We start from the raw sequence: 23,261 nt of genomic DNA, 5'->3' as shown, positions 1-23,261 counted from the left end.
GCCGCCGCCTTGGCGCGGGGGCGAGAGGGGGTGGCTCGCAGGGCCCGGGAGGGCCCGCACAGGACCCGCCGCCGGTCACAGCCTTGGTGCGGGGCCAAAGTACAGAACTTTTGTACTTCAAAAGACAATCAAGAGAGACCACCAGGTGGTGTGGTGGTTAGAGCACTGGACCCCCTACATATCCCACTGCGATTCAAGTTCCATGCCTGGTAACTTGAAAAATTACAATTGGTACGTGTGCTTCCATACGCAACATCCCAAGAGGAGAATGGAGGAGAAGGGATTGTGGCATTGGCATCCCCACCGAGGGCTATTTCTCATTTTTCCTCTCTCTGTCTCTCTCTGGCAAGTGTACATGCCCTATTGGAAAAGATAAAAACTAAAAAAACTACAACGATTATCAAGAAAGCAAAAAGACAATACACAGAATAATAGAAAATATTTATGAAACATATATGAGTCTACTATCCATAATACATTAAAGAAAAAAAGCTCTTACAACTCAGCAGCAAATAAATAACCCAATTAAAACATGAACAAAGGTCTTGAATAGACATTTTGCCAAAAAGAAAAATAAAAATGACCAATAAGCACATAAAAATATGTCCAGCATCATTATTAGTTATGTAAATGCAGATCAAAATCACAGTGTGATGTCATTTCAGAACATTGAGATGATTATAATTTTTTAAATGTAAAATTATAGGCGTTAGGTAAAGGCACTAAAATACAACACTTGTACTTTGCTGGTGGGGATGTAAAATGGTTCAGCCACTATGGAAAACAGTTTGGCAGTTCCTCAGTAAGTTAAACACAGAATTGCAATATGACTCAGCAATTTCACTCCTAGGTATATACTCAAAAACGTTGAAAAACCTCTGTTTACAATGATCATAGCAACAGTATTTGAAATACCAAAAAATGTGAAAGCAACCCAAAGGTCTATTAACAAGAATGAAGAAACAAAATGTGGCTTATACATACAATAGATTATCATTCAGCCATAAAAAGGGGTGAAGTACTGATATATGGTACAGCATGGATGAACCTTAGAAACATGCTAAGTAAAAGAAGCCAAACAAAGGCCACATCCCAAATAATTTCATTTATGTGAAATAACAAGTATATGCAAATCCATAGATAGAAAACAGATTAGTGCTTTCCAATGTCTGTTACTAGTGGTAGATTTTAAGTTATGTGTATTTTACCTTACAGAAAAAGGGAGAGGGTGGTGTAGTGGTTAAGGTGCTGGACCCTCCCACGTGGCTGACCATGGTTCAAGTCCCAGACTTGTTGGCTTACTTCTCTCTCTCTCTCTCTCTCTCTCTCTCTCTCTCTCTCATCAAATTAAAATACATGAATGAATAAATAAAATTAAATTAAATAATTCTTGAAAAAGAAAAGGGAGAAAGGAAGATGACAAGTACACAAAAAGATACAGGGCATTATCGATCATTAGAAAAATGCAAGTTAAAGCTTTATGACACACCATGACATACAAGGATAGCTCTAATAAAAAGTTCAGCAGATGCCAAATGCTGGCAAAGATTGGAAGCAAATAGAACTCTCACACATTACTGCTGAGAATGCATAATGGCACAACAACTTTGGGAAATAGTTTGGCAACATTTTACAACATTAAACATACATTTATCATGTGATCCAGCAATCCCACTCTTAGAGATTTACCCAAGATAAATGAAATGCAATATCCATATAAAAACTTACATACAAATGATCATGGCAGCTTTATTAATAATTGCAAAAAAAAAAAAAAAAACTGGAAAGAACCCAAGATATCATCACCTGGAAAATGAGTAAACAAATTATACATTCATAAATGAAAAACTACTCAGTAATTTTAAAAAAAGAACAAACTGATCATATTTGCAGTACCGTGAATGAGTATCAGAAGCATTATCTAAGTGAAAAGTCAGACCCAAAGTCTATTTATAATGACTTTCTAGAAAAAGCAAAACTGTAGTGACAAAAAAATGGATTAGTGGTTGTCAAAGGATAAGACTGGAAGGAATGGATTAATGACAAAGGGCACAAGGGAATGTTGGCTGTTGATAGAATAGAAATTTTCTCTTTATTGTTGGAAGTGGAGGTTACCTGACTGTATACATTATCAAGTTTATAGACTACATATAAAAGGGTGAATTTTACTATGGATAATATATGCCTAAATTAAGATGACTTTGAAAACCACCTGTGTTTTTTTTATCCTCCATTATTGTCTCCCTGGAAAGTATAAGAGTTGACTTTTATGTTCACACTATTAAAAGGAGAAGGAATATTGTTGCTAGACCTGAAGATAAAAATGGCTGTCTTCTTTTTTGCCACAGTCTCACAGCCCAGGTATAAGGCTGTTGGGTCTATTTAACAGAAATGAGAACAAGAAAGAAATGTCAGTAGACTTGCTTCTTTCTAGGTCTCAAGAAGAAGAATGGATAGAGGGTGGGAAAGAGGATGTAGAAAGATTGAATCAGTGGGTAATTAAGCAACTATCCACTTAAACAGGGAACTTAATGAGGAGGCACTCTTGAGGAGAAAGAATGACTTCCAGTTTACCTCTAGGCTCAGCCTCAGAAGCATTTTTGGCCCTCTGTATCCAAGTACCCCAAGCAACTGGATTCTTTGAGATGGTGGTAGAATACTTATATTTTGATAAAAACAAAAGGATTTGATATCTATTAAATAACCTTAAGGAAAGGAACCAATTTTTCTACCCTTATACTTTCCATGGTGCTCAGCAACTACCAAAAACAGAAGAAATATTTGAAGAATGAATGAATGAATATACTAAAAGTAGCTGAAAGGCAAAAACAAAAAACGTTTATTAAATTAAAATCTAAATGGAAATATGATATGACTAGTATTTCATCTGTTATTACTGCAACAGTGCTGGAGAAAATAGTGTCCCATTCTCTACTGCATTCTCTACTGTGTGCACGTTCCGAACAAGTCCTCCTCCAAATAGTCCACTCCAGTGCTTTCCGGATTTTAAAAAGCAGAATATATCTAAACAAATTTAATGTAGGCCTCTGCATCTGAATATACAATTTCAGCACTGTATGTCCTTTGCAGTTCAAGTCCACTAAAGCTGCTACATGGATCATATAATTGATTTGTGGCTCATTCTGCCTGCCTCTACCCAATGGTTTATTAAAATAGAATAGACAAATACCAATAAAGTGAAAAGCTCCACTGAGAATTGGCCCAACCACATCACTTTCTTCACACCTAGGGCATCCCAGCCAGTAGTAATTTTACCGCAGCTTTCTGTAGCACCAGATGCAGAGCTCTGTAGCCAGGAGTCTGCAATAGACGCCAGCCTTTCCCCAAAGCACAACAAAGAAATGGGCTTATGAAATCACCATTAAATATAATAGAACACTGGAGAGATGAGCAGAACAGAGGAAAGATGAGATGACCATCAACAATACATAAGAGCCAATTAAAAACATGCCGTCTCTACAGGAAAGCACCCATGTGTTGATAAAGCTCTTAATGAATATGAAAAACTAGCATAAGAGAACTGAGAGCCTCAAAAATAAGTGGACAAAGAGGTACAATATTCAAGGAAATGTACTGAACAATAGATTAATGTGGCATTTCAATTTATCATTCTAGTTCTGAGTATCATGTGTCATCAATAATAAGAAATTATGGTTAAGAAATAATCCTTATATATTTTCTTGATAAATATATTCTGTGTTTATCTGATGTCTGTTGTACCACAAAAATATAAGCATAGAGAATCAACTGTTTTAAGAATTTTTAAACCATGTAGACAGGCCACCATGGTGGCATGCACTGGTTGACACTACTAATCAGCGGCTAGGGCACCTAAGAAGCCTGGGTTCGATTCCAGGTCCACCCTAAAGCCAGGTATGATTGTGCATACCTGTAGTCCTAGCTACTTAGGAGACTGAAATAGGAGACTTATGACATAAGTGAGACCTTGTCTTTAAAAAAGAAAGAAAGAAAGAAAAGAAAAGATAGAGACAGGCCAGGTCACTCAAAAAAGATCTCTCTCTCTCTCTCTCTCTGTCTCTCTCTCTCTCTCACCTATAGCTTTCAAAAACATATTAGCTTGTTGGAAAAGCTGTAACACATTGTGTATAAAAATATGTCACAACTTTTCCAACAACCTAATATTTTCCGTCTCCCAGAAGAAAGATATGCAAGGGATTACGTAGACTTTGTGTCCATGAATGTTCGCTACAGCTTAGCCACACCATATACTATGGTAACAATATGGACCGTGTCACCATGTTCTCCACCCTTCGAAATTAAAGTAAATAAGAGACCAGCAGATGGTGTAATGTTTACATCATTGGACTCCCACTTAGTCAACTGTGGTTCAAGTCCCAGCCCAGCAGCTTAAAAATTCACACCAGGTGAATGTACATACATGCCCAAAATCCCAAGAGGAGAATGGAAGAGCAGTGATTGCAGAATGGTCATCCCCCGTGGGGGTGATTTTTCTCTTTCTGCTTCTCTATCTCTCCAGCAAGTATATGTACTCTATAGCAAAAAAAAAAAAAAACTCTCTTAAAAATATAAATAAATAAAGTAGATATGTGTGCAGCCCATCATACTTATTTATATTCACACATACACAGCCATCTAGTAATATTTTACATATTTCTCAAGGTATTCTTTACAATGGAATTTTATGAAATTAGCATGAATTAACAAGTAACAACTATCTTCACATCCTATTTGAAATTCAGACTCAGACATATATTCCTGGAGCCTTTGCCTGGTGTGTTCAAAGGTAAGCCAGAGGCAGGAGAATTCCACTTCCTGCAGGTAATGACTTAAGTGTCAGAGCAAGGATGGTGGCTAACAGAAAAGTTGTTGTCCTGGGAGGGCCAGGGTACAATGGTCAGGTCCCAAGTGTAATGAAATAGAAGAAAAATAATAACATGGTTATTTAGAATGAAATGGCAAGACCAGTAGTTAGCGTAATGGCTATGTCACTGAACTCCCATGTAGTCGACTATGGTTCAAGTCCCGGACCCGGAGGCTTAAACCCACGCCAGGCGGTGCGTGCATGTGTGTGCCCAGGATCCTGAGAGAAGAAGGGATTGTGGCATGGCCATTCCCCCATGGGGGGTGATTTCTCGCTTCTATCTCTTTGTCTCTCTCTGTCTTTCTGGTGAGTGCACACATGGTATAGCAAAATCCTCTCCAAAAAAAAAGAAATGGCAAAATTTAGAAACCAAAGAAAATTATTTTAATAGAGAAAAAAATAAATTCTACCACATTTAGAGACCATTTGAACACTGTGAAAGTAAAACTTTCAAAGTTTGAATCTGTTTTCTTTTGGCCCACATGCATACATTCTTTGAGCAAACATTTATTCAACACCAGCCGTGTACAATGGGGTAATAGATACCGGGAACACAAAGATGAATAAGTCACAACCCCCATGGATTGCCATTTCTGAGGACTCAAAAGACTTTTAAACATCAAATATCTCTTACAAAATCTCATTATGCTGAGTTAAATGTAGACGAATCAGCAATATTTTATTGGATTTTCATCAAACCCCAGAGGGATGTTTAAAAACTAGGAAAAAGGAGTTTAATTTGGCCACTAGAAAACATCTTGTATAGTTGAAAAAAAAAAAAAAATCTGTACTCAACTTTTGTGTCCTATATCTGCCTTTCATATATTATGGAAATTCACTTAGTGGTTGATTATTGTTCACTGTTGACACAACACCAACAGCCCATCATTCTGAGTGCTTGGGTCTCACCCTCATTTATTTACACTTCTCCCTGTTTTTATAAACAGGAGTGTGATAGATGCTATAATCAGTGGCCTAGGAATATGGTGAGCATGGAGAAATATATACAAAGAATCAATAGGAACCACATTTACCCTCTAGAGCACATATAACTTGAAGGCAAATATTTATTCCACATTTGGTTAAATCTTTTTCCCCCCCAATTCCTATTTTTCTCCAAACAATGTATGGTTACTACCCGAATATCTAGCCACCGATGAACAAGTGAAGACTGTATCATCCCAGATTCTAGTTTTATCTCGATATTTGTATAAAAGAAGGATTGTGCACATTTTGGGGAATTAAGTCTTACTCAAGATTGCATTACATTTGTAAAAAGCACTCAGCCGCTCACCAAAACAAAGTCAGTTGCCCAGCGTTACCAGAGATTACTGACAATTTTTCAAAATCTACCTTAGCCCCTTGCTGGCCTCCAACCCCTTTATGGAAAACATTCGGCCTCCAACCCCTCTCTTTATGGAAAACATTCTTCAGGCTGAAAGGGACTCTGCACTGCACCACATCAGATCTCATCCAAGAACAGTGTTTGCAGGCATTTTTATTTCACAGACTAGTAGAACCCCTCTAAATGTTTTACAAACGGGTATAATATTGCCACCTTTATATTCCACAATTAAAAACTTAAAAAGTGGGACCAGGTAGTGACACAGCAGTAACACAACTGAATCTACCTGGGAAAGATCTTGGGTTCCTGACATCGGACCTCCCCAAACATGCCAGGTGTAAACGTACATGCTTGCCATCCAGGCCAGCTGAGGCTGAGGGTGGATCACAGCATGAAGACCTGTTGCGGGATGACTCTCTCTCTCTCTCATCTCTCATGAAAGTAACAATAAATAAACTTCAAAATGTTAAAAAGAACTTAAAAAGTAGAAACATAGCTACAAGAATTTCAGGAAAAGAATAATAAAAAAGATATAACTTCATAACATATTTATAAATGTTGTACATTTAAGACACTTATCTCTATGAAAAAGCTCATAATTCTTATTTTTTGTTCATCTTGCCAAGGATTGGCTTTTGGGAACCACTACCTTTATGCTTTGCACAGGAGTTATAAAAGAATAAGCTAACCAAATATTCCATTTCTGCTGGTTATGTACCATGGCATGGTTTCAGGTTTACACTGGCTGCGGAGTAAAGGAAGGCAAGGAAGTGAGAAAATATATGAATCAGCTCATACATACCATCCCAGCCTTCACAGCTATTCATTATCGCCAGTGTGCTCAAACCTCACACGCACAATGGGCAGCACAAATGCCAATGTAAGACGATTATTACTCAGAGTTTGCCCCAACTGAGTGAGTGCAACTAGGAGATGGTCAGAGTCCCCTGAATTTAGAGATGATTTGAGTCACCCTGATGCACTGGAATTGATTTTAAAAATATAATAAATGCCATGTATCAAAAGTAGAAATGATGGTTTAGGCATTTCCATCTGCTGTCAAGAGTCGGGGATACTCAAGGCTAATTAAAGTGACCCCCACGAATGTAATGTGAGAAAGCAGTATGATTATCTACAGTCTTTACAGCACCTGGCTGCTGCTGCTTGTTTTTAATGTGCGTTATTTCACATGCAGCTGAGAGATAGATCAATATCAGGGGAATCACTGGTTTTATACACGTTTATGTTTGGAAGTGATCAGGGTCATTCTTACAAGCAAAGATAAAGCCCCACGAAATATGAAGCTATTAAGAGAAAAAAATGGTAATTTACAGAGGTGCCTTCCTTTAATGCGAACAGTGGCTGTTTCAGTGCCTGAAGAACTGCTGGGTTTTCCACCATTAAGCTCTTCAACTAAAAAGCAAGTGCAGATGACGAAACCACAAAGACATTTCCCCTACACAAAAAATGATAGCTTGATGGAAAAAAAAAAAAAAAGGTTGCATCCTAGATAATAGTTTTACTTTAAATCAAAACAGTCTTGTTTAGAAACAACTGCATTCCAAGACCTACACCTGAAAAGAGAAGCCCCAGCCTCAGGGTTTAGGCTGCAAAGACCACAGTAGCTGGTTGCAGAGGCTGGGAGAATCCGGACTGTGCTGATCGCTTAACTACGATGTTTACTGTTTTTGTTAGGGCTTAATTCAAAGTTCCAAAAGTTTTGAGTCATCTCCCCTACTCTGTTTTTCCCACAAGCGTTTATATTGTCTTTTTCTTAATTTTGCCAGAGAAAGAAAATAAGAATGCACTCTGTATAGTGGAAGGCAATTCTTTTTCCTACATTTGTGCTTTTGGGATTTGGGGTACACACACGTGCACACACACACACACACACACATATATACCCAGCACGTTTTTCAAGCCACTGGGTCCACTCTAACCATGCAGTGGGCCTCTTGAGATCCAGCCGCCTTAACCACCATGCCACTGGCTGACCCAAGCCCTCATATTTTTTTTAGTGTGCAATTTTGGAAAACTATGGTTGTAGCTGAAACATCTTTATTTTTATTTTCACAGGATAGTCAAAGGCCTGCTGTAACCCCTGAATGGGCAGTGGTTTGGAGGGGAGTTTTTAGAAGGTTATCAGAAGGAAAGGTTATCAGAAGGAATTGTAATTAGGTCTCAGCATCATCGAGTGGAAAAGGCTTCTAATGTGATCTTATTCCTCAGCATTGAAAAAATATCTCTGGTAAAGAGAAAGGCAAGGCGTCAGGCTATCATGGCTTAATGAGAACAGGGGAAAAAAGTAAACTATTTAAATCCCTTATTTCTGATTACACGTTAGCTTTGTAATCTTCTGATCCAGGGTTTGTATATAGGGTTCCTCTTGAGTGCCAACTCCAATTGACTAGTAGTGGCTGTCTGAAGCAATGAAGTGAGAAGACTGCTAAGGCCCCTTCTGGGCTCAGTGGAAAGGAATGCCACAATTGATCAGTGATGTCTGTCAGGAGTTGCCGCACATGTGTCACCCCAATAATCTATGATATAGTTGGGGAAATTCGCCTACCAAGATGAATGGCGAAGGAAGACAACCAGACTTGGCTGTGGAATCGGTACATTTACCTTTGTAAATGAACAAATCGATTCTCTGATGACCAGTCTATCTCTGTCAGTTTCACCTGAGGCTGCTCATTTGGGGAAGCTGAGAAAATGGAAGGTTTTAAACCAGCAATGCTAAAAACATCAGAAGTCCTGACACCATAATGCTGCTTACCTGAAAAGGCTCTGCTTAAAAGACCCTGCCACTCATTCATTATCTTTTAAGTTGTTATTAATTGGCTATTAAGTATTCACTATGCCTCCTCCCTCACCCTATTAATTACTTGTCTTATTTCATCAATTGTAAGATGCCATCAAGTCAGCACACACCAGGAGGCAAAATGTAGTTTTCACACATGTGAATTTGGTTATTTCTGCTGGTTTCATAGTGGGCAGCTGCAACCTTGATATTTAAATTAACAAATTATTTAAGGGCCATTTGAGGAAAGAATATGAGTCCTAGATGCTGTCTGATGACCTTTCTTTCCCAGAAAAGAGAAAAATACATAATCCAAACTTGTAAGACAGATGCCAGCAGCTCAGAGGAAGATCCCGGGAAGAACAGTGTAGTAGAGCACTCACAGGAAGTGCCACCTTGCCAGCACACTGGGCAGCACAAAGGGTAGGTTGTTGGGGAAGAGCATGCACATTAGATCTCTTCGACCCTGAGTCAGAGTGGTTCAGAGAAGTGGACCTTTGGGTTTGAAGAAGTTTTTGGAAAGGCTTACCCAGTATATTTCTCTTTCATTTCCTTCTTATGTTTACAAAGGTCTATATGCAGGTAAGTCTAAAATAATTTTCTGGTAAATATAAAATAAAGCTTTGTGTCATGTTGACAACATGTTTTCTTCTTTTTCATTGATACATAAACTATAGGTACTTCCTCCAACTGAAGTGTCTTAGAGTCAATGAAATATGGTTCAATTCACATCTGCAACATAGCAGGGAAGGGAGTGCAGCAAGAGCTGAATTTCTTTTTATTTTATTTTATTTTTATTTTTATTATCATTATAATCTTCTTTATATTACATTGGATTACATATAACTTTACAGTATTGCTTTTTCAAAAGGGAATGCCATGCATGTCAGTCAATACAGAGACATTAATCTCCCTGCTTCAACATTCAATATCTTTTCTATGATTTTCCCAATTATTATTAATATTCTAATTATTTTTTAAAACAGTCAATCACTGTTTCTCATTTTGCTTGTAAAAAGACTTTACCCATCATGAAATACTTCTCAGACCAATCCAGTTGAGAATACTATATAAGTCATCATCAACAGGTAATAAGCCATATCTGTTTCTCACTAACGTCCTGCCTCTCTTTTGTTCTCTTGCTATCTTTCTCTATCCTCTTCGCAAGAGCTGGATTTCTCAGAGGTTGTTTCCTTCATCAAGTTAGTCACACATCTAGGATTATAACTTAAGAGATCTTAATTCTTGACTGGCACACTTGAACATCAACCAGTGCCATGTTTCAGAAGATTGGCTTTAAGTCATCACATTATGGGCCAAACAGCCATCTGGAACTGGGCAACTTAAAACATAGCTACTCATTGGCCAGGCAAATGAGGTTGTTCTGTGTGGATAAACATCTTGTATGTAGCCCAAGGATATGCTTCAGCTGTCAGCATGGGCATGGGACAAAGTGTGTGCTGTCTTGTGCAGCGCCAGATTATTTTGTGACTGGTTATTAGCTGTTATTTTATGGAAATATTCAACCTACTTGTCTGCCTCCATATTTCTTTTCATCTTTAATTCATTTTCACTCCAAAGGGGCTTTTATGTATGAACTTTCACAATTAATAATCATGGTACGAAGAAACCATTAGATATGCTCATATATATATTTTTTTTTAAATGACACTATTTTGCCACTTTGGCCTTCAGAATCAGTAAGTTTGTGTGGTTTGACTTAATAGGGGACACTCATATAAAGTAGCTCACAGGCCAGAGGACAGCCTTTCATTCATGGTTTTCAAGGGCCTTCTAAATACAATAGCTCTTCCATTTGAGCTTCTGCCCAGTTCTACAGGAACCTCTGAATAACACTTTATGTGTAGATGGTTCCCTGTGAAAACTTTCATTTGATCCACTGTTGTACAATGCTGTCTTCTATTTTTTTAGCTCAGTAAACATTGATTGCACACTTTAATTGGGCTAGGCACTGTCCTCAGCCTTGAGTGCAAAATTAGTGGATCACAGGCTATACTCTTAGGAGCATGCAGTCTAGGAAGGGAGACAGGTATGGACAAAAATACAGTACAAAATAGCATGTAGGATAATAGGTATAGATAACATGCTAAAAAAGGCACTTACCTTGCCTGGCAGAGCAAGACCTCAAGGCAGGTTACATTTGTACTGTGTCTTGAAGAATAAGCAATTTACTTGTCAGAAAAGAGGAAAAGAGGGGGATGATACAGCATCACCCAGCTGAATGACTTGTTCAGAGTCCCAGAAATACAGCAAAGAAAGCCATTTGAAGAACCCTTTGTTTTTATATAAATAGAGCATACCACAAAGATCAAAGAGCTGGTGGTGGGAGATAGGGTTTGAACAGAGGTAATCTGGGTTATAGACTGCTCTCTATGTAGGGCTTAGGAGTTTACATCCAGTTCTGCAGGTGGAGAGAACTCACAAAACATATCCACATGGGTTTAAATCATTTAAAAATAAAACCACTTTTTCTGCTCCAGCCCCGTCATCCCCTAAGTTTGTAGAAACAATGTATTAGCTACTCTAGAAGAGGCAAGAGTTCTTTCTGATCAGCCCTGGCACACATACAAACCAAAGCAACCTGGATTTCCAAGGGATTGTTCCAGCCTTGACATCTCTCTTAAACACAGTCATTGAGCTGTGGTTCCTCACTGTGGCTGGAAGCATAGCCAAAGACTGCGTTATTGTGAGAGATTGTGGCTTTGACAATTACGTGCTCCTCCACTGCTGGGTTCTTTACTTCGCATGGGTGAAGGAGTTTGCCAACACATTCCATGTTTTCATATTTTCCTCATTGTGTAAGTGCAAAATGGGTGATTCCACCTCAATGCAGTGAGATTGATTTCATCCAAACTGCCGACCGGCTAATCAGTGGCCCAGTTTTCCAGCCATGTGATCTGGCATCTGACATTTACCACTCTCAAATTAAATTACAGAGCACTGATAAATTACCAGCTCATGACTAGGCAGAACTTTTTCCTTAAGCTCTCTCCTGCATAATACTTGTATAATATTAATGGTGCTACAGTGGATCTGTACAGGGACATCAAGCAGAATGTATTAAAGTTTTATTGCAAATGTAGATGTGTGTGTGTGTGTATAAATTATACAGAGGTAGATACACACGTATGTATGTATATATGTTTGAAAATGCATAAGTGAGTTATCCCATTTATCTGAATTTTCCAGATGCCTGAAATTAAATGACTATCTTTTTGCTGTTATAAAAATTACACATAGAGGGACCAGCAGTTAGCGTAATGGCTATGTCGCTGGACTCCCACATAGTTGACCGCAGTTCGAGTCCTGGACCCAGTGGCTTAAACTCACGCCGGGCACGTGTGCTTGCGTGCCCAAGATCCCAAGAGGAGAATGGAGGAGAAGGGATTGCGGCATGGCCATCCCCTCTGGGGGGTGATTTCTCGCTTTCTATCTCTCTATCTCTCTCTATCTGGCGAGCGCACGCGCCCTATAGCAAAAACCTCTCAAAAAAATTACATAGATACATACACACACATGTGTATGACTATATATGAATGAGTTATTCTATTTGTGTGACTGTCCCAGATACCTAAATCTATGTGCCTAATCAGACATCCTTGTTTTGTTGTGTGTAACACAACTTTATGGAAATGTTTCTTTAACTGTTGGAAATGTGACTCACCTGTTCTCTTAGAATCCTTGTTTCTTTATCCACTAGCTTTGTCTCTTGACCAGTAGCAATCTTTCTGAGTCTCAGCATTCTCAGCTATAAAATGAGAATACCAGTAACCACCTCAGAGAGTTGCTGTGTGAATTAAATGGAGTGTGTATATAAAGCATTTGACATGTGGTAAACATTCAACAGATGCAAGCAATGAATACTTTATGCACATTAAAATTGGTTCTTGAAAACTGGGCCCATCACTATGGACGTTAATGATTGAAGGACATCTCATAGCTGTTGCCCTCAGGGCCTAGTAAAGGCCAGAAAGTTATTTGCCTTTCACTGAATGACCCCTGATTGGCAGGCTTCTTTCTGATCCTGTCTGTTTTTTAAGTTTTGAGTTTCTTTAATTTTTAATATTTATTGTAATTTGTGATTTACATTTATTCATTACACATCTTTGTAGGATAAATAACGGTCTTTAAGAACATTTATACAGTATGTAATAAGCAAATCAGGGATATAAACATAGTCACCACCATTAACATTTACATTATATTATGTTGTGAACTTTTGAAACCCATTCCACTGGTCATTCTGGAAGTTATGTATTGTTTATTAACTGTGAAATACAGTTCTAAAGAAAAAGGAATTGATTAAAATCAACAACAAAAAGTCTCATAAATTAATGAGGATGGATTATTAAAAACAAAAATAATGTCGGGGCCAGCAGTTGGAGTAATGGCTTTGTCTCTGGACTCCCATGTACTTGACCGTGGTTTGAGTCCCAGACTTGGTGGCTTAAACTCACATCAGGCACGTGTGCGTGCGTGCCCAAGATCCCAAGAGGAGAATGGAGGAGAAGGCATTGCGGCATGGCCATCCCTCCTGGGGGGTGATTCCTCACTTTCTGTCTCTCTGTCTCTCTCTGTCTTTCAGATGAGCACTTGCACCCTATAGCAAAAACCTTTTTAAAAAATGAATAAATAAAATAAAATAATGTTAACATAGCCAATGAATGAAGAATTTGTAATTTCCATGTAGAAGACTGTGGGAAGTAAGAGTTTATAAGCGGAAAAGATCTGTGGTATTGATCATTGGTCCAGTTAGAGACGGGTAAAATTGTACATAACAATAGCTCATTAGGAAGAGAGAGAAAAAGAAAACTTTTACTCACTCACTATGAGTTCTTGTAAGACCACAGTACTGTACTATGCATAAAGAAATAAGTCCTCAAAAAAGCAAACAAACAAAATTGGAAAGAGATGATTAAAAGTTAAGACATAGTAAAGTCAGTGATTTAGTGATTTACAGGCTTGCAAAATTCTTGGTTTTAGTCTTATTTAAATTCATTTCAAAGAAAGACTCAGCTACTTTAACATTTTGGACTTTTCCTATTAATCTAGTTTTATACAATAAATAATGGTTATAATAAATAAATTGAAACCTATGGAGACAACTGTTTGTCAAATAATTAGTGAATTTGTACTTAAACCTGCTTGTGTATAAAATAGTTAACTGTGAATTTTAGTTTTTTACATGGGAAATTTAGCCCCAATATTTGTTGTTATTATCAATGTATGTGGAATTATCCTTTTTCCTAGTTATTTTGTGTTCTCTTAATTCTGTTTATCTCCCTTTAGTTTTCCTGGTGTAGTATTCCCTTAAATATTTCCTGAAAAGCTGGTTTAGTTTTGCTGAATTCTTTCAGGTTTTGTCTGGGAATTTTTATTTCTCCTTCCCATTTGAAGAATAATCTTGCCAGGTATACTACTCTCAGCTGAAATTGGTTTTTCTTTCAGAGTTTGAATATGTCTTCCCATTCTTTGTATCATTTCAGTTGAGAGGTCTGATGTTATTGTAATGGGGTCACTGTTGTAAGTAACTTGGCATTTTTCTCTTGCCATTTTTAGAATATTGTCTTTGTCTTTGATTTTTACCAATCTGACTATGATAGTTCTCCTCCTGCCTTGGAGAGGGTCTTCTTACGTTATATCTATTTAGCATCCTTTATACTTCCTGCATTTGGATGTCTGCGTGCCTCTCTCTAAATTTGGAAAATTTTCAGCTAATTTATAGTATAATGCAAAAGCAATTGCAGTTTCAGACCATGAATTTTAAATCACTATAACTAGGCTCAAACGTATCTTTTTTTATCAAAATAGAATCCATTACAATCAATACATTTTTGCCAGTGAGAAATAAGTCTGTTTATTCCTGTAGCATAAAAATCTGTGCTTAGGGATTCAACAAACTTCTCAGAAAACATCTGCATCCTGCTAGTTATGGAAGTATTTTCTATGCAAAAAGTTGTTGAGATGCTTGAATGTTACTTGGTTGGCAAAAGGTCAGGTGGATATGGCAAAACTTTGAAGCACAATTTGTTCAACTTCAGAAGCATTGGTTGTATGGTGTGTAGTTGGGCATTGTCATGGAGAAGAATTGGGCCCTTTCTGTTAACCAGTGCCAACTGCAAGCATTGCAATTTTCAGTGCATCTCATTGATTTGCTGAAATTACTTCTTAGATGTAATAGTTCCACTGGAATTTAAAAAACCATAGTGGATCAGACTGGCAACAGACCACCAAACAGTGACAATGATCTTTGGGGGTTTTTTTGTTTGTTTTGGTTTTTTTTGTTTGTTTGTTTGTTTTGGTGCAAGTTTGGCTTTGGGAAGTGTTTTGGAGCTTCTTCTCAGCCAGGCACTGAGCTGATCATCACTGGTTGTTGTGTAAAATCCACTTTTCCTCTCACATCACAATCCAGTCAAGAAATGATTCTTTGTTGCTGCATGGAATAGAGAAGATGACACTTCAAAGTGCCAGTTTTTTTTTAAATTTGGGGTAAGCTTATGAGGCATCCACTTTTCACCTTTCCAATTTGCCTCAAATGCTGAACAACTATAGAATGGTCAACATTGAGTTTTTCAGCAACTTCTGTTATAATTGTAAGAGGATCAGCTTTGATGATTGCTCTCAATCAGTCTTTATCTACTTCCAATGGCGCGCCACGGTTCTCCTCATCTTTAAGGCGCTTACCTCCTTTGCAGAGCTTCTTGAACCACCACTGCACTATATGTTCGTTAGAAGTTCCTAAGTCATGGGACCAGCAAATGGCATAATGGTTACATGGCTGGACTCCCATGTAGTTGACTATGGTTCAAGTTCCGGACCCAATTGCTTAACACTCACGCTGGGTGCATGTGGGTGCATACCCGAAATCACTAGAGGACAACAGAAGAGAATGCGGCATAGCCATCCCCCCAGAGAGTGATTTCTCACTCTGTCTTTCTCTGTCTCTCTAATAAGCACACATGCCCATAGCAAAAATCTCTCTCTAAAAAAAAAGTTCCTGAGCCAACTGTGTAGTTGATGTTCTGAGTTGTCTCTGCTGCTTTACGACCTATTTTGAACTCAAATAAGATCACCCAAATTTGCTTTTGTCAAACATCATTTCCATAGTCTAAAATACATATAAAATAGACAGCAAGTAATAAGTCATTAGCAAAAATCATAAAGTGGTAACTACAAGGAACCAGCAGTTAGCGTAATGGCTATGTCGCTGGACTCCCACGTAGTCGACTGCGGTTCGTGTCCCGGACCCGGTGGCTTAAAACTCACGCCGGGCGCGTGTGCGTACGTGCCCAAGATCCTGAGAGGAGAATGGAGGAGAAGGGATTGTGGCGTGACCATCCCCCCTGGGGGGTGATTTCTCGCTTTCTGTCTCTATGTCTCTGTCTGTCTGGCGAGCGCACGCGCCCTACAGTGAAAATCTCTCAAAAAAAAAAAAAAAGTGGTAACTACACAATAAAGTGACGTGTAAGATAACTACATTTATTTAAGAATTTATCTGGGGGTGGGCAAGTGACTTGGTGGTTAAGAGTGCTGGACTCCCACATGGGCAACTATGGTTCAAGTCCCGGGCCTGGCAGCTTGCTCGCTTGCGCTCGCGCTCTCTCTCTCTCTCTCTCTCTCTCTCTCTTTCACTTTTTTAATCTCTGGTCAAATTGAAATAAAGTAAGTTAAATAATAAATAAAGTTAAATAAAATAATTTTTTTAAAAAGAATTCATCTGATATCAAATGGTAAATTTCAACAATGCAAGAACCGCAATTGCTTTTCCACCAACCTAATATTTTGAGAGAGATTTTCTATGCCTTTACCTGTCTCTTCACCTTCTGGAATACCTATTATGTGGATATTCAGCCATTTAATGGTGTCTAGAATTTCCTATGTGCTGTCCTGATTTTTAATGGTTATTCTTCTATGCTTTTTGGTTACTTGGACTAAATCAGAGGTTTTGTCTTCAAGGTCAGAAATTCTTTCTTCTAAGTGATCTAATCTACTGTTAATACTTTCAAGAGAGATTTTGACATCCAACATCATATTCCTTGTCTTCAGAAATTTTGTTTAAATCTTTTTAGGGCATCTATCTCCTTATGGAACTCTTCCTCAAGTCATGAAAGGATTTTCTCATCTCCTGGAATTGGTTGTCTGTTTTCCTCTTGCGTCTCCTGAGTTTTGTTACAATAAATATTCTTAATTCTTTTTCCCATATTTCTTTGAGTGTGTGTGTGTGTTTGTGTGTGTGTGTGTGTTGTCCGTTATTGGTGAGGAGTTATTATGTTCTTTGGAAGTGGGGAGGTATTTCCTGGTTTTCTTGTATGTCTTAGGGCTCTGCTTTGATTTTTAGTCATCTGGTGATATAGTCACTTCTTCCTACTTCTTTGAACTATACTTCTGTAACTGTGTGTACATGCACTTCCCTATGGTGTACATTAGTTCTATGCCAGTTTCCCTCTTCTACTTTGGGTGGGAGTGTGGAATTCATAGTAGGAGTTTTGGGTTCAAGTTTCCAGAGGGGAGTTTTTTTGGGAAAGAATTCCTCTCAAGTTTTCTGTCTTCAGGTATTTTATTCCTGTATACCCAAAGCTTTCCTGCTCCCAATTTGCCTGGAAGTTGAGCTGGACAGGTAAGATGAAAGGTGATAAGGATGCTATGTGGGTCACACCAACCTCTCCTCCCCACAATATGCTGGACAGAAGTCCCTGCTGATGAGCTCAGGATGAGCAGTCTAGGCTGGCCTTCCTGTTGCTCCTTCTCTCACTCATGGGTTTCTTGCATCTTTCTCTTTTTTTTTTTCTTCATTTATTTCTTCTATAAGTGAAAGAAATGAAAGATAGAGAGAAAGAGATACCAAGACTCAGCTCCTCCGATACAAGATCTCCACACCATGCCCATATCCAGCCTCAGCCAGCCCCAGATCATGGGTACACGCAGTACATTCTGCAAAAGGTCTTTGGACATGAACGGGAAACCTTCCATCATGTGGATCAGCCTCACAGAATATTGCACTTTACTGATGTGCTAACATTTGGCCCCCTGTTTTTCGAATTTTTATATAGCATTCCTTATTTCCAAACCATCAATTGTCATGTTCTGAAATAGCTATCATCTAGGAACCTAGTTATTTCCTTCCTCCCAATCAAATAACCCAATCAAGTAATCCAACTTTTAAAGATTCTACCTAAAACAAGAGTTTAAAAACTCAAATTAAACACCCTGGTCTGTACTTCAATGTTTGACTGTGTGCCTGTGTGCTGTCTGTTTTAGCCACTCAAAGATCTTATCTGCTAACTTCAAGATTATCTGCTCTATCTACAGTAAATGATGTTACTATAAAGTGACCTCCAGAAAAGTGAGAGGATACTCTTAATATTTTATGTTTGTATCTTTAGAAATTCAACAAGGAAATAATATTGGGTTGTCAGAAAAGTTATGACATATTTTTCTATCTTTTTCTATGCAAAAATGTGTCATGGCTTTTCAGACAACCCAATAATACTACCTCTTTTTTAAAGCAAAATAGAGCATGTAAGTTTTTATGCTTTGAAAAAAGTATAAAGGCATAAACTAGCTCGGCCTGTACAGAACAAAAATCTCAGCACCAGAATCCAAATAGCAATTATCACATTTCTTAATTATCTTTAATAATTACCAGCAAGCACATACACTTGCCAGAGACAGAGAGAAGGAGGAGGATGGACACCTAGGTGTGGCATGGTCATTTCCACCCCCTTCTCCTCTATTTCTCCATCCTGTCAGGATTTTGGACATGTACTTACATGCACTCAGTGTGTTTCTCAAGTGACTGGTGCTGGGATTCAAACTGCATGGTCAGTCTTGTGGACTCTCTTAACCACTAGGCCACAGGGCTGGCTCACATTTCTTGATCTTGATTTTTTTTTTCATATTTTTAAACAAGCAAATTCTGATAGACCTTACCATATTACCCTCATTAAAACACTCTATAGGAGAGATAAGAACTACTGCATGTAGTTTATGTGAGTGGCATCCTCTGAAATTAGATAGCGAAGCAGTTCCAAGTGAGATTGCCAATTTAAGTTTGTAATTTTTGGTTTTTTAGGGAGTTTTTGATATTCGATGGCCAAACCACATCAGTTTCCAAAATAACTACATTCCTCTCCCACTCATTCTCTGTTGTGAATGCTTATTAGCATCATCTGTCCTAATTTGGGGAATATTTTTGTCAGGAAATCATCTCTATGCCTTTCTTAATCATTTAAAATATTATGAACCTGGCTCCACAAAATAAAAGAAATGCTAGACTTCAGATGATTCTCTTCCTTTTGGCTCATTACATAGTAAATTCCACATTTTCGATGGATTTATAAAATTTATTAGTCTCATAATTTTGAAACACGCTCTCTCTTTTATCTTGCCTCTCTGCCACGTGCCTTCCCCAACACACACACACACACACACACACACACACACACACATGCACACACACACTGTGACCTGCCCCACAGTCTCCTAAACATTTCCCTCACTCTCTTACCCATAGACTTGGACATTTACATCTGGAACCCTTTTTCCTTGCAAAGACCTTCCCCCATTCCTATGACTGGCAAACTCTAATGCATTCTTCAGACTCTGTAGAAAGTCAGCTATGCAGATTGATGACAACAAATTCATTCATTCATTAAATGCCATCTATAAAGAGAACACATTCTGGCACACAAGAGGTGCTCAATAAATAACAGAAAGAAGCCACTCCTTACTCTGGGGTCAGTTAGTTACTGAGACATCTTGAGATTTTGGCTATGAAGTTTTAAAATTTGGCTGTTCTGTACTTAGCATAGGGCCTGGCCTAGAGCTGTGCTCAGGAGATATGAGGGTGGAAGACAAAAGGGATGTATAGAAGAAAGCGAGGAAGGAAGGAAGCAAGGATGGCAGGAGATAAGGAAGAATATCTTAGTCTGTACAGACTGCTATAGCAAAATATAATAAATCGGGTGGCTCATGAACAACAGAAATTTATCTCTCACTGTTATGGGAGGGCCTGCTCTCTCGTAAACTGCGATTGTGACTGTGTATTCACATTGTAGAAGGAGCCAACAAGTACCCTGGACCTATAAGGGCATTAATCTCTTCATGAGGGCAGAGCCTCATAACCTAATCACCCCCCACCTCTTAATACCATCATCTTGGGGGTTAGAATTTCAACATTTGAATTTTGGAGGAATACACATTCAGGTCATAGCACTAATAAATTTTAAGTTCAATATACTTCTGATTATCTTATCTAGTAACAGAAATTTAAGCATGTAAGAATGTAAATGTAAACATTTGGGATAGGGGAGGAGTTAAGGAAGTCTCAGGTTTTATTTGTTTGCTTGCTTGATTGTTTTTGGTGTTCCTTGTGAGAAATCTTGATTTTTGCAGGAAAAGAAATCTTCCTCAGGTTGTGTTGCCATGACAGCACTATAGAGCCCAAAAGCTCAATTGTATATTTATTTATTTTTTTACCTTTTCAGGTTACAAATGCTGCTGCCAACCCTCTTGGCCAAATGATTCTTCATGTCAAACCTTTCCTGGTGTGTGGAGGGGATGGATTTACCCAGTCCAACTTTGATGGCTGTATCACTTCTGCCCTATGTGTTCTAGAAGCTTTAAAGAATTATATTTAGTACCTGTATCCTTATTCTCTCCAGGTACATTGGGATTTTGTTTTCCCACTTTTCTCTTATTGATTATTTTGTTTTCTATGCTATTGAGAAAAATTACTGGAAAATTGTTCTTCACTTATTGTCACTTTTCGAATGGAGTAGTATAAAATAAAGCTTATAATTTTGATAGTTGCCACCCACGCTGGAATGGAAGCTCCTCATACCTTATACCTTTCCCCTACTTTATAGAATTGCCACAGCTATTCCTTGTTGGAGGTGGTGCTTAAGAATAACAAGTGACTCTCCTCCAAAATTACGTTAAATCAAAGTAACAGTTTCATATGCCAAAGCCTTTATTATTTTTTTGAAAATTTCAATTCTGAATAAAGAATGATTATTACCAAGGACTTATTTTAAGCCTTCGAGTGTGTCCTCAAATCAATATTTTTGCAAATTACTGAACTGCAAGCTTTCTCCGAACTGTGGAGAACAGAGTGTAATTTTTTTCTCATTTATCTCCCACATTATTAAATGATCCTGCATTGAGGTCATATGTGTCATCATCTTAGCATTGTAGTTTGGAGGGCAACCTGACTGACAAAGAAGGCTCTCTTCAGATTTTCAGAAAATAACAAGATTCAATTTGACTTTCCAAGTTGCACTGTACTTTTTAACCTTAAAACAAATTTCAGTCTTAATATTAAAGAGAAAAATTAAATAGAAACTGAGAGGAAAATGTATCAATTTTTTCCCTCACTATCCCCTGTGGCTACCTTTACGTGCTCTCCAGGATGTGCTGTGGCATTTAGACTGTGTTGAGTTTAATGAATTTAACGCAACAAAAAATTTACTGAACCAGAAAATAGATGCACTTAAAATAGTTCAATATTTGCCAACTTAGTGGTTTAGCACAGCACCCACATGCTTCAGTGATTTAACACCATGACTTACTGGCTGGAGAGCAATTGATCCCAGCCTGCCAAACACGCTACCTGTTGCTAATTTGAAAAACAAAATGGTGAGTTCTATGAGCAGACTTTGGAAAGCTTAAGGGCGGGGGGGGGGGGGGAGGAATGAAACTGGAGAGTGGGGGAGGGGGGGGGGGGGGGGGATGAAATGAAAGTACAGGACTGGCCTTGTAACCTAATGTTTAAGGGATCTGGATCCCACATGGCCACCCCCAAGATTTGACTCCTTGCCCCAGTAACTTGAAAACGATGCCAAGCATGTGTACATTCATGCTCCAAAAACCAACAGGATGGAGAAATGGAGGAAAAGGGATAGCAGAATGACCACTCCCCAATGAATGGCACTTTTTCTCTCTTCCTCTCTCTCTCTCTCTCTCTCTCTCATCTCTCTGATGAGTTCATGTACTCTTTGGCAATGAAAAAGAAAGTAAATTTTAATTGTTTGAAAAATGTAATTTTATTTTAGAGCAAAAAATTTTGAAATTCACGCATAAATTTTTCAAAATATCATCATCAGAAGAGTCATGATGTATTTTTCTGTTTTTCTATGCAAAAATGTGTTATGACTTTTCCAATGACCCAATATTTATTTCCCTGGAACTTTTCAAAGATCTCTCGTTTTTTATCATTTTGAAGTGACAGACGTCACTAAAATTTTGAACAAAAGACTTATTAGCATGTAGCGTTTAAAATTCATACTTAACTGCCAGTATCATACATTCATGTACCCAGATAAAAGCAGAACTTGCTTTTGTATCTACTTAGTGTGCTTCATGATGTTCTGGCTTATCATTATGTTTCCTTATAGCAATAAACTGGTGAAAAACTCAAATGCCTACATGTGGTTAATGTCACAAATATTGGAAAACAGGGAAAAGAGAAAGGAAACTAATGCAGTCTGTAGTATAAACTGATGGGAAAAGTGACATTTTTTTCATCATTTCAGCCCAAATTTGATTAACAATTGTCTTGTTTGTTTTACCCCTAAACTCTGGTTGAAACATTATTCAAGTATATTAACAAATGTTTTGTTTCTAACAAATATTATTCTGCAGCCATTTGACTAAAAGCATCCTGAACCTATATGAACAAGGCTGTATTTGTTTCATGAATTTGCATTCTCCCAGGAAGATTTTTTTAAAAAGAGTTATAAAGGTCGAGTGGGTTACTTAGAGAACATAGTTTTCTAAGCTCTTACCAGCGATTATGTATGTATAATATCTACTCCATCCTAAATGTATTTCCCTAATAATTTCTATTTTAATAAGAGGATGGCAATATGAGAGAAAAAAATCAACCCTGCTTAGGTGAAGATCATCCTCACCTTGCTATTTTAATTGTTTAGAAAATTCATTTTATGTTGGGTTTTTATTTACCTCTTCCCTTTAGAAATGAACTGGATGTGAGAATAGCTCCTTCTGGAAGCCATCTCAGAGAACCATGAAACTCAGATGGCCAGAATTATCTTAAAGACCACAAAGCTAAGATGTCAAACTCCCCTAGGAGGAAGAGCTGGGCACCATCTGTAACAGTTGCCAAGGTGTCTGCATGTCAGCCCACAGGACCACACGTCATCCCAATATTTCCAAACAAGAGCTCTTATTAATCAAGCCAACCAAGGAAAGCTGCTTTATTTTGAAAGGAGTGT

At 38.1% G+C, this 23,261-nt stretch overlaps 1 protein-coding gene across 4 annotated transcripts in view; it reads left to right on the top strand.

Annotated features, from left to right (window-relative positions):
• Nucleotides 1-20,837, top strand: part of RNLS (renalase, FAD dependent amine oxidase) — a 329,554-nt gene extending 308,717 nt beyond the window's left edge. For all 4 annotated transcript variants that reach the window (XM_006147597.2, XM_006147599.3, XM_006147598.3 and 1 more), the window contains one exon: nucleotides 20,514-20,837. In XM_006147597.2, coding sequence (XP_006147659.1) covers nucleotides 20,514-20,666 — 153 coding nt within the window. In that variant the 3' untranslated portion in view covers nucleotides 20,667-20,837. The remainder of the gene's footprint in view (nucleotides 1-20,513) is intronic.
• The last annotated feature ends 2,424 nt before the right edge of the window (nucleotides 20,838-23,261 follow it).

This window comes from Tupaia chinensis, unplaced genomic scaffold (assembly GCF_000334495.1).
Source record: "Tupaia chinensis unplaced genomic scaffold, TupChi_1.0 Scaffold000217_1, whole genome shotgun sequence".
In the NCBI taxonomy this organism is placed as follows: Eukaryota; Metazoa; Chordata; class Mammalia; order Scandentia; family Tupaiidae; genus Tupaia; species Tupaia belangeri.
This window is presented reverse-complemented; position numbering and strand designations above follow the sequence as displayed.